Source organism: Gopherus evgoodei, unplaced genomic scaffold (assembly GCF_007399415.2).
Source record: "Gopherus evgoodei ecotype Sinaloan lineage unplaced genomic scaffold, rGopEvg1_v1.p scaffold_37_arrow_ctg1, whole genome shotgun sequence".
In the NCBI taxonomy this organism is placed as follows: domain Eukaryota; kingdom Metazoa; phylum Chordata; order Testudines; family Testudinidae; genus Gopherus; species Gopherus evgoodei.
In genome coordinates, this window is record NW_022060049.1 from 4,136,019 (window position 1) to 4,147,908 (window position 11,890).

The 11,890-nt window shown below is 48.4% G+C and overlaps 1 protein-coding gene across 1 annotated transcript; it reads right to left on the reverse strand.

Moving 5' to 3' along the window:
• Positions 1–761: 761 nt before the first annotated feature.
• NDUFB7 (NADH:ubiquinone oxidoreductase subunit B7) lies at positions 762–4,011 on the reverse strand. The gene is given in 5 exon segments (XM_030545516.1): positions 762–937; positions 1,803–1,840; positions 1,842–1,877; positions 1,879–1,973; positions 3,891–4,011. Coding segments are annotated over 5 exon segments (372 nt in total). The 5' UTR covers positions 4,003–4,011; the 3' UTR covers positions 762–846.
• Positions 4,012–11,890: the final 7,879 nt, after the last annotated feature.

The following is an 11,890-nucleotide window of genomic DNA, read 5'->3' on the forward strand; positions in this document are numbered from 1 at the left end:
ACCAGGGGAGCAGCATTTCCCTCCAATTTTTTACATCCATGTGCGGAATGAATTCGTGAGTGTGCACAAATATAGAGGTGATCGGTGCACATCACAAAATTCATGTAGGGTGAGGCCAAGGGGTGGGAGTGTGGGAGGGGGCTCAGGGCTGGGACAGAGGGTTGGGTACGGGGGGATGAGGGCTCTGACTGGGGGTGCAGGTTCTGGTGTGGAGCCAGGGATGAGAGGTTTGGAGTGAGCTCGGGGGTGAGGGCTGACTAGGTGTGGGCTCTGGTGTGGAGCCAGGGATGAGGCATTTGGGGTGCAGGCTGCCCCCAGGCTGTGGTGGGGAGAGAGGACTCCACCCGTTCTTCCTTGCCACAGCAGCCCAGGGTGAGGCGCCTTTCCCCAGCTGCGGCAGGGCCGGGTTGGACAGGGTGAGGGAGGGGCACTCCTCCAGCCTTGGAAAGTCCGGGCTGAGGCCAGTGGGGAGGTGCACCTCTTCCCGCCGCAGCCCTGAGCAAGGATTAATAGGTAGCTGCACAGCCACGCAGCTTCATGGGAACTTAGCCCAGGAGTCCTGATTCCTGCTGAAACCACTAGGACATGCCACCGCTCACTGCTCCCCCATAACTTCAGGTCCAAGTCTGAAGAAGCCCCAAAGTCTGGTCCAGTAAGAGCGATGATCTCACTCACCCTGGCTCCCTATCACACCCAGCACCTGCATTACAGCCTCAGTGCGCGCACTCATGCCCTGCCGTTCCCCACTCTAGATCCAGACACATACAAGCCATATTTATTCCCTTACACATGACAGCAGGAGAGGATTCCTCCAGCCTCTTCCGCGGATGGGGACTCAGGGCTTTGCTATGCTCCAGCTGCCTCCTTCTGCTCCAACCTCTTCTTCCTCACCAGCAAGCGCCGCTCCCGCTCAAACTCCTTCATACGCATCACGTAGCTGGGTCGAGGGGAGACACCAGTCAGGGGGTCTACCTGCATCTCCAACAGGTGCAAGCTCCCCCCTCCCCCCAGCATGCTGCCACCCCACCCTGCAGGGGGCAGGCTTGGCACGCACTGCATTAGGCACAGGCCGATCTCAGAGCTGTTTGACTGCCCCACTTTCCTAGAGGGGGGGCCTCAACTGAAATTAGAGTCACTGCTTTGAACCAATCCCTATGATCTCTGGCCCCTGTCCTGCCCCACAGCTTCCCCCCTCCAGATCTCTCCTCCAACCCACAATCCCCACAGTGACACAGCCAGTTCAGCTCCATAACCATGTTCCACCTAGTACCCCTCCCTTCACTCTCTGGGGTCTGCTTGGCCCAGGGCTTGACCCTCTGTGGGAAGGGCCCTACGCATGTTTCATCACCATCCTGCAGCGTTAGCTGCACCAGTGGGGCCCAGGATCAGCCAATGGCCCAGAATGCTGCTTTCCGAGGATGCCTTCCGCAAAGTAAGGGGGAGGGGACAGTTGATTTCATTTTCTGTGCTAGCGCCTGCCGTAGCTGGTTACTAGGGACCATCAGCACATTCTTACGCTTAAATACCCTATGTGGGAATGGCAGGTGCCAATCACACCGAGCTCGGCAGCACCTTTCATCAGGAGATCTCAAAGCACTGTGCAAAGGAGGCCAGTTTGGCCCCAGGTCACCCACCACACTAGTGGCAGAGCTGGGAATAGAACCGATCTCCTTTGTGCTCTCTCCACTAGGCCATACTGTCTCTCTCTACCCCTAGGGCTGCCACCCCCAGCTCTGTGGCCTTGGGAGTGAAGTAGCCTGCAGATGGTGCCAGGAGCTCCCAAGCACAGGCAGGCCTCATACTCAAGGTGCTCGCAGTAGTCCCACTCGTGCCGCTCGTAGCTGGCAGGCCAGGAAATTGGGGAAGGTGTCGCGCTTTGCACTTCATCAGCTTGATGAGATAGTGGGCACAGTAGTCGCGCTGCTCCAGCGGCAGTTGAGCATCATTCATCTGCTGCTGCGTCGCTACCATCACTGGCGGGGGACAGAGGAGGGGCAGAGGTAAGGCTGGGACCAGGACACGGGCGCGACACACCAGGAACTGAACCTGGACCTCCAGAGCTAAAAGCACAAGTGGCCCTCCACCTCCTGGGCAAAGAGCCAGGCTCTGTCACAGGGCCGTAACAGCCTACATGGATCGGGCACAGAGTGGGACTCTGAACACCCTATCATGAGTCCTTCTGATGAAGCCCCATGGGGCAACTGAGGCACAGGAAGCAACCTGTCCAGGCTCACAGAGGGAGAGCTAGGCATACAAGTCAGGAGTCTTTGGCTCCAAGCTCTCTTTCTATTCACTTCAGTTACATGTGTTAATATTTACACTTGTCTCAGGATCTATGGCAGCTACACAGGGCAGGGGTTCGACTGCCCTCCACTATATAATGATCTTAGTTTACACAGTTCACTGACTGACCCTTGTATGGACAGTTCAGAGAATCAAGATGATTTGGGTTGGAAGAGACCTCAGGTCATCCCCTTGCTCAAACCAGAATCAACCCCAACTAAATCATCCCAGCCAGGGCTTTGTCAAGCCGGGCTCTAGAAACCTCTAAGGACGGAGATTCCACCACCTCCCTAGGTAATCCATTCCAGTGCTTCACTGCCCTCCTAGTGAAATAGTGTTTCCTAATATCCAACCTAAAACCACCTCCACTGCAACTTGAGACCATTGCTCCTTGTTCTGTCATCTGCCACCATTGAGAACAGCTGAGCTCCATCCTCTTTGGAACCCCCTTCAATTAGTTGAATGAGGGGGGATTTGATAGGCAGCCTTCTTCTCTTCTGCAGACAAAATAACCCCAATTCCCTCAGCCTCTCCTCCCAAGTCAAATGCCTCATCCCCCTGACTCTCCAGTGTTGAAACGTGGCCACCTCTGGGATGGGACAAGGCAGCTGTTAAACACCCACACAGAACAAGGGGTGAAGGGGAAATCAGCTGAATCTATAGGCTCAAAGGCACCAGCCTCCACCAAGGCATTTTGCAAGGAAATAGCCACATGGGAGGCTCCTGCCCCAAACATAAGGCCCTAAATTGGTGACAATCACTCCTTCTCTTGTTCCCCATGTTCAGGGCCAGTGCAGGCCTGGTCCCTCATGGTCTATTCCCAGCTCCAACACATCAAACAGTGGGCTCAGCCTGTCGTGTGTGGGGGCACAGTACACTGGAGACTCGCAAGGACCAGGTCTCTGATCCTGAGCTTGCCTAAGTACCCCTCCCAGTAATTATCTGTATTGTGGCAGCTCCTAGAACAGTGATTCCCAAACTTTTTTACTGGTGACCCCCTTCCACATAGCAAGCCTCTGAATGCAACACCCTGCCCCCTTATAAATTAAAAACACTTTTATATATTAACACCATTATAAATGCTGGAGGCGAAGCGAGGTTTGGGTTGGAGGCTGACAGTTGGCAGCCCCCCACGTAATAACCTCATGACGCCCTAAGGGGTCCCAACCCCCAGTTTGAGAGCCCCTGACCTAGAAGCCCAAGCCCCAGCCTTGACCAGGCGCTGCCCAGACAGAGCAGAGAGTCTCTGCCCACAGAGCTTCCACTGATGTGAAACAACACCCCCCCCGCGGCCCTGAACCTCCCCGGGGTCCCTGATTCCCTCCCCCCCCCGCGGGGCCCTGAACCTCCACCGGGGTATCTGATTCGCCCCCATGGCCCAACCCCGGCCCCTCCCCCCAGGTTCCCGAACCTCCACCCCACCCCCGGCTCAACCCGCGCCCCTCCCCCTGGGGACTCACCCCCGTGACCCTCAAGCGCCCGGCCCCGCCCCCCGGCATTCGGGGCTCCCCAGTCCCCTGAAGGAGGCAGAGCCCCCCAAGCTCCCGGGCTGGAGCCTCCGAGCTTGAGGAACCCGGCGGGGGGGCGGGGCCGTACCCCGGGCTCACCCCGCTCCTTGCGCTCCGCGAAGCCCAGCCCCGGGTCGAAGCTCGGCATGCGGAGCGGGTCCGGCTCCACATCCGCGCCGCCCAGGTAGCGCCGGGCCAGGTGAGCCCCCATCCCCGCCTCGGTCACCTCAGGGCCGCGCTGCCCCGGAAGCACTTCCCCCACCCCCGGAACCGGACGTGAAGGACTGGCTCCGCCCCCCAGGACCATAGAGCTCACAGGGCAGTTCCTAGATAGGGAGGAGGATTTCCGGTTTCTGGGCCTCAGTTAACCCCGCCTCTTTTCCCATGGGATCCCGGCTTCCGCCCCTCCCTCCTGCGCCTCGTCCCCCGGAAGGTGTGTTCCCGCTCCCCAGGAGCCAATCACCACGCTTCTGCTGGGGTAAATTTGCATGAAACGATCCTATTGGCTGCCACAGCTCCTGCGATAGGACATGGGCCTCATGGTGGGTGAGGCCAAAAGGGGCCTGTTATGTGGCCCCACCCCAGGCTGCGGTGGGTGAAAGCCCCTGCCAGGGTCCGCAAGGCTCTGCTGCCTGTGCTGAGCCCCCTCCTTGTCTGTGTATATACAGTGCCTAGCACTACCGCAGTGCACCTAATAAATAATGTACAGCGCCTAGCGCAACAGGGCCCTGTAATACACCTAATAAATGTCAGCTAGCCCCAGATTGGCTGGGTACATGTTGCCTCAGGATGGGATGCAGAGACAAAGTTTTTTGACACCTGAAATGATTGCTTCTTGGAGCAGCCAGTCCTGGAACCCACAAGAGGGGAGACAATTCTTGATTAAGTTCTAAATGGTGCAGACGATCTGGTCCAAGGGGAGAATATAGCTGCACCACTGGTAACAGTGACCACAATGTAATAAAATTGAACATCTCTGTGGTGGGGAAAACACTATAGCAGCCCACCACGGTAGCATAATTTCAGAAAGGAGAACTACACAAAAATGAGGAAGCTAGTTAAAAGGTACAACGCCAAAAGTGAAATCCCTGCAAGCTGCATGGAAATTTTTTAAAGACCACCATAATAGAGGCTCAGCTTAAATGTATACCCCAAATTAAAAACATAGTAAGAGGATGTGATGTAATTGAAACAAACTGGGACTATATAGATCATTGCTGCAACCAAGCTTCTGTAGTGGGACCAAATCTTGGATAAAAGGGGTCAAATATGGTGTCTAAGACAAGGTTTTGGTTTGCGGTTATGATTATGCTATTTCAAGAGTCAGCAACCTTTCAGAAGTGGTGTGCCGAGTCTTCATTTATTCACTCTAATTTAAGGTTTCGCGTGCCAGTAATACATTTTAACATTTTTAGAAGATCTCTTTCTGTAAGTCTATAATATATAACTAGACTATTGTTGTATGTAAAGTAAATAAGGTTTTTAAAATATTTAAGAAGCTTCATTTATAATTAAATTAAAATGCAGAGCCCCCCAGACTGGTGGCCAGGACCTGGGCAGTGTGAGTACCACTGAAAATCAGCTCGCATGCTGCCTTCGGCACACGTGCCATAGGTTGCCTACCTCAGTGCTATTTGTATGCACGTATCATTTTTATATTTAAAGTTATAAATATTGGCTCTATACTCTCTGTATTTCAAACTTGTGCTATGCTTCTGGGTGACACCCCAGACAATTTGGCATCAGCGCTGCCTAGCCTGCTTGATGGCTCATTAAGGACCATCAGCTATACAATTGACGTATTGAGAGAAGGCAAACACACCTTGTGACTCAGGAAGTCACAAACTGAAACTCTGAACAAAGGACTGAATGCCCCATCCTAGCTGGGGATGTATTCCAGAGACTTGATTTGAACCTGCAGTTTATTCCATCACAGCTACAAGCATGAACCAAGAACTTTGCCATTCCTGTATGTAATTGATTCCATGCAACCAATTCTAGCTCTCATCTCTATCTTTTTCCTTTTATGAATAAACCTTTAGATTTTAAAGGATTGGCAACAGCATGATTTGTGGGTAAGATCTGAATTGTATATTGACCTGGGTCTGGGGCTTGGTCCTTTGGGATCGGGAGAACCTTTTTTCTTTTACTGTGGTATTGATTTTCATAATCATTCGTCCCCATAACGAGTGGCATTGGTGGTGATGTGGGAAACTGGAGTATCTAAGGGAATTGCTTGTGTGACTTATGGTTAGCCAGTGGGGTGAGACCAAAGTCTTCTCTGTTGCCCATTCCCAGCTTCTGGCAAAGAAACGCTAGGGACATCATCCTTGCCCATCCTGGCTAATAGCCATCCTCCAAGAAATTATCTAGTTCTTTTTTGAACCCTGTTATAGTCTTGGCCTTCACAACATCCTCTGGCAAGGAGTTCCACAGGTTGACTGTGCTTTGTGTGAAAAAAATACTTCCTTTTATTTGTTTTCAACCTGCTGCCTATTAATTTCATTTGGTGACCCCTAGTTCTTGTGTTATGAGAAGGAGTAAATAACACTTTCTTATTTACTTTCTCCACACCAGTCATGATTTTATAGACCTCAATCATACCCTCCCTTAGTTATCTCTTTTCCAAGCTGAAAAGGCCCAGTCTTACTAATCTCTCCTCATATTGCAGCAGTTACATATCCCTAATCATTTTATTGCTCTTTTCTGTACCTTTTCCAATTCCAATATATCTTTTTTGAGATGGGGTGACCACATGTGCATGCTGTATTCAAGATGTGGACAAACCATGGATTTATATGGAGACAATATGATATTTTCTGTCTTATTATCTATCCCTTTCTTAATGATTCGCCACATTCTGTTCGCTCTGGCAAGTGAAGTGTAAAAATATAATTAGGAAGGCCAAAAAAGAATTTGAAGAACAGCTAGCCAAAGACTCAAAAAATAACAGCAATTTTTTTTAAAGTACGTTAGAAGCAGGAAGCCTCCTAAACCACCAGTGGAGCCACTGGATGATGGAGATGCTAAAGGAACACTCAAGGACAATAAGGCTATTGCGGAGAAACTAAATGAATTCTTTGCATCAGTCTTCACTGCAGAGAATGTGAGGGAGCTTCCTAAACCTGAGCCATCCTTTTTGGGTGAGAAATCTGAGGAACTGTCCCAGACTGAGGTGTCATTAGAGGAGGTTTTGGAACATATTGATAAATTAAACAGTAATAAGTCACCAGGACCAAATGGTATTCACCCAAGAGTTCTGAAGGAACTAAAATGTGAAATTTCAGAACTAATAACTGTGATATGTAACCTGGAGGATAGCTATTGTGATGCCAATTTTTAAAAAAGGCTCCAGAGGTGATCCTGGTAATTACAGGTTGGTAAGCCTGACTTCAGTACCGGCCAAACTGGTAGAAACTATAGTAAAGAAAAGAAGTGTCAGACATGTAGATGAACACGATTTGTTGGGGAATAGTCAACATGTTTTTTGTAAAGGGAAATCATGCATCACCAATCTACTAGAATTATTTGAGGAGGTCAGCAGGCATGTGGACAAGGGCATCCAGTGGATATAGAGTACATAGATTTTCAGATTGCCTTTGACAAGGTCCTTCAGCAAAGACTCTTAAGCAAAGTAAGCTGTTATGGAATAAGAGGGAAGATGCTCTCATGGAACAGTAAACTAGCTAAAAGATAGAAAGCAAGGGTAGGATAAATGGTCAGAATGGAGAGAGAGAAATAGTGGTCTCTCACCAGGGATCTCTACTGGGCCCAGTCCTATTCAACCATTCTAATGATCTGGAAACAAAGGGTAACAGTGAGGTGGCAAAAATTGAAGTTAATACAAAACAACCCAAAATAATTAAGTCCAAGAGCTGACTGTGAGAGTTACAAAGGGATCTCACAAAACTGGGTGACTGGGCACAAAATGGCAGATGACATTCAATGTTGATAAATGCAAAGTAATGCACATTGGAAAACAGAATCCGAACTATACATGTACAACGATGGGATCTAAATTAGCTGTTACCACTCAAGAAAGAGATCTTGGAGTCATTGTAGATAGTTCTTTGAAAACATCCACTCAGTATGCAGCGGCAGTCAAAAATTAATAGAATGTTGGAGTCATTAAGAGATAGATAATAATAAGAAAGAAAATATTATATTGCCTCTATATAAGTCGATAGTATGCCCACGTCTTGAATACTGCATGCAGATGTGGTTGCCCCATCTCTAAAAGGATACATTGGACTTGGAAAAGGTACAGAAAAGGACAACAAAAATTATTAGGGGTATGGAACAGTTTCCATATGAGAAGAGATTAATAAGACTAGGCCTTTTCAGCTTGGAAAAGAGACAACTAAGGGGGGATATGATAGAGGTCTAGAACAGTGGGTCTCAAACTATTTTTACTGGAGACCCCTTTCACATAACAAGCCTCTGAGTGGGACCCCCCTAATAAATTAAACACCCTTTTAAATATATTTAACATCATTATAAATGCTGGAGGCAAGCATGGTTTGGGGTGGAGGTTGACAGCTCCCGACCTCCCATGTAATGACCTTGCAACTCACTGAGGGGTCCCGACCTCCAGTTTGAGAACCCCTGGTCTATAAAATCATGACTGATGTGGAGAAAATAAATAACGAAGTATTATTTACTCCTTCTCATAACATTAGAACTAAAGGTCACCAAATGAAATGAATAGGCAGCAGGTTGAAAATAAACAAAAGGAAGTATTTCTTCACACAATGCACAGACAACCTGTGGAACTCCTTGCCAGAGGATATGGTGAAAGCCAAGACTATAAAAGGGTTCAAAAAAGAGAACTAGATAATGGTGCAAGATGTAATCGATCAAAGGGGGGGGGGGTTGTAGTATGGGTTAAGGATATAGTTAATTAAAAGATCCGTAGTTAATGAATTGTAATTGATGAATTGTAGCACCTGTGAACATCTTTGTAAACAAGTAAGGTATAGAGAACATGGCAACGGATAGTGATGCGTGCATGATCTGAGATTTTATATCTCCTTGCACCTTATTTGACTCAAATAAAGATACTTGCTTCTCCACTCCGTGTGGTCATTGGGGATATGCACACCGGGCAAATGAACCCCAACTGTTGCCCCCCTGCAAACAAGATCATGGAGGATAGGGTCCATCATGGCTATTAGCCAGGATGGGCAAGGATGATGTCCCTAGCATTTTTTTGCCAGAAGCTGGGAATGGGCAACAGGGAAAGGATCACTTGATGACTGCCTGTTCTGGTCATTCCCTCTGGGGCACCTGGCATTGGCCACTGTTAGAAGACAGGATACTGGGCTAGATGGACCTTTGCTCTGACCCAATATGGCCACTCTTATGTTCTTATGTAATAAATAACATACATTGCCCTGCACCATGGGGCCCTGGGTGCTGCCAGAATGCCCCTAATTACTAACGTACAGCACCTACTACCATGGGGCACTGGGTGCTACTGTAATACACCTACATGATTCTCTGTGCCTCCGGGGAATATCCTGCACCCCGCATGTTCATCCTTATAGAATGATTGTGCGGTATCCAGTGCAAAGTTTGTCAAGTCACGTGTTTTCGGAAGGCTCATGATGCACTGAGAATTGTTGTTATAATGATGTTATAGCAATGTTATAGGTTGTAATTTCATGTATATAGTTATGAGGCTGAAAATGTGTCCTCATGGCTTAAAACAAGCCCAGGCAAAACCTCTCCAGGAACAGAGGGGCAGTTCACACTTCATCAGGGCATGTGTGGGACAAACCCAGCCCAGCCTCACAGGGACAAAGGACACTGGCCTAGGCAGCAACAAAGTATCTGTTGGACTCTCGAGTGAGTCACCCCCCTTCCCTTGGTCAGTTAGGGGCTGTGATGAGGTAATGCTCACTTGACTCTGAAAGGAGGGGGGAAAAACCAAGAGGGAAGAAATAACATGATAAAAGAGAGTGATGTTTGCCTGCTCTTCCTCTCTCTTCCACCTCCATCAACACACATCACCAACAAGCGACTGATCAAAGGGGAGAGCCTGGCTGAAGGGCAACCAGCCAGCCTGTGGTGAGACGCATCTAAGTTTGTAAGGGCACTGGAAGTGTTAATATCAGCTTAGAATGCGTTTTGCTTTTATTTCATTTGACCAAATCTGATTTGTTCTGCTTTGACTTATAATCACTTAAAATCTATGTTTATATTTAATAAATGTGATTATTTATTCTACCTGAAGCAGTGTGTTTGGTTTGAAGCATGGCAGAGGCTCCCCTTGGGATAATAAGCCTGGTACATAACAATTTCTTTGTTAACTTGATGAACTCATATAAGCTTGCAGTGCCCAGCAGCCATAACTGGACACTGCAAGACAGAGATTCCTAGGGTTGTGCCTGGGACCGGAGATACTGGCTAGTGTCATTCGGTTGCACAGTCCGAGGAGCAGCTTACATGCCAGAGGCTGTGCGTGAACAGCCCTGGAGTGGGGTTCTCACAGCAGAGCAGGGTAAGGCTGGATCCCAGAGTCAAGGATTGGAGTGACCTAGCAGATCACTGGTCCAGATAACACCAGAGGAACGTCACAACCTAATAACTAATATACAGCGCCTAGCACAACGGGGTCCTGGGCGCTATTGTAATACACCTAATAAATAACATATGGGGCCTAGGACTACAGGGCCCTGAGCACTACCATAATATAGCTAATAAATACATGCGGGGCCTAGCACTATGGGGTTTGGGGTCCAGAGTTGAGGTTCCTAGACACTTTTGTGGAAAAATGCCTCTTCGTGCATTGAAACGCAGCCTTCTCAGATCCCATTACTGAGGCAACCTCAGAACGCCCTCTAGTGCCATGCTTGGGCATTGGCATCTGGGTTAACTAGACAAAACCTCACCCCCATTAGGCCATCTGTTTTGCCCCTCTTTCCTCCCCCAGCACCCCGCCTGTTCTTGGGAGTCTGTAGATCTTTAGACCCAGCCTTGTTGGATCTGATGAGCTCTCAGTCCAAGGTGAGGTGGCCACGGGCCTTTTACCAGTTCGCTTTCCCCCTACCCCCACCCCAATCCTGCTGAGACTATCCCAGTGCCCACACCTCAGGCCTGGCTTCTAATGAGCTGCACTTGTTTTGTAAAACAGGTGTTTACCGCAAACCAGGGTCTCCCCTCCACTGAAGCATGGTGGCTGCAGTTGGTGGGGTTTTTATTCTAGTCCCTGTGGGTATGTTTGCCACCTGCCGGGGCTTTCAGAGAGAGGAACCTTTAAAACTCAAAGCCGGTGAGAATGTGGTAATATCTGAAGCCTGTAAACTTTGTAATATAGTTTGAGGGAAATAATTTTACCCAGACAATTGGAAGAAAGGTGTGATCTGTAAATTACCAAAGAAAGGCAACTACTTGGTGTTGATAACTGGCCAGAAATAACATTATTTTCAGTACCTGAAAAGTGTTTTATTGTCTACTGTTGGACGGAATGAAATTGGTCATATATGAAAAACAGTAATGAGCGTGCAGGCTTTAGACTGAAAAAATAGTGTGTGGAGCTCAAAGATTTGCCCTGAGACGACGGAGAAAGGGCTTGCCTGGCAGAGAAAATTAGTCTTGCATTTCATAGAGTGCATCAACATTTTTGATTGCATTCAGACAGAGTTGCAATGGAAGATCTTGCAACAATATGGCTTCCTAGAAAGATAATATCAGTAGTTACAATGCTGCACAAAGGGTAAAACGCTAGGTAAGGACAGAAAGTGGGGAGATCGATTGAGCTGATTATCTTTGCTGGAGTACAGCACAGTTGCATCTCTTCACCCCTTCTTTTCGGCATGATGCTAGATTATGTGATGCAAAAGTGAAATGCAGCATCAAAGGGAGATACAGGAGTTATGTTTAGCAGAGGAAAACTTCAGGATCTCGATTTTGTTCCATGGGACACAGGTGATGACACCACAGAATAGATCCTCCCCAAAGTCAAACATGAGGCCGCCAAAGGCAGGATTAAGATTAGCCAAAAGAAAACAAAAGTTGTGCGAGTTGAAAGGGAACCAGCAATGATGGGGCATCTGTGATTGACAGTGAAGAATATGACATGGCTAACAAGTTTGTAT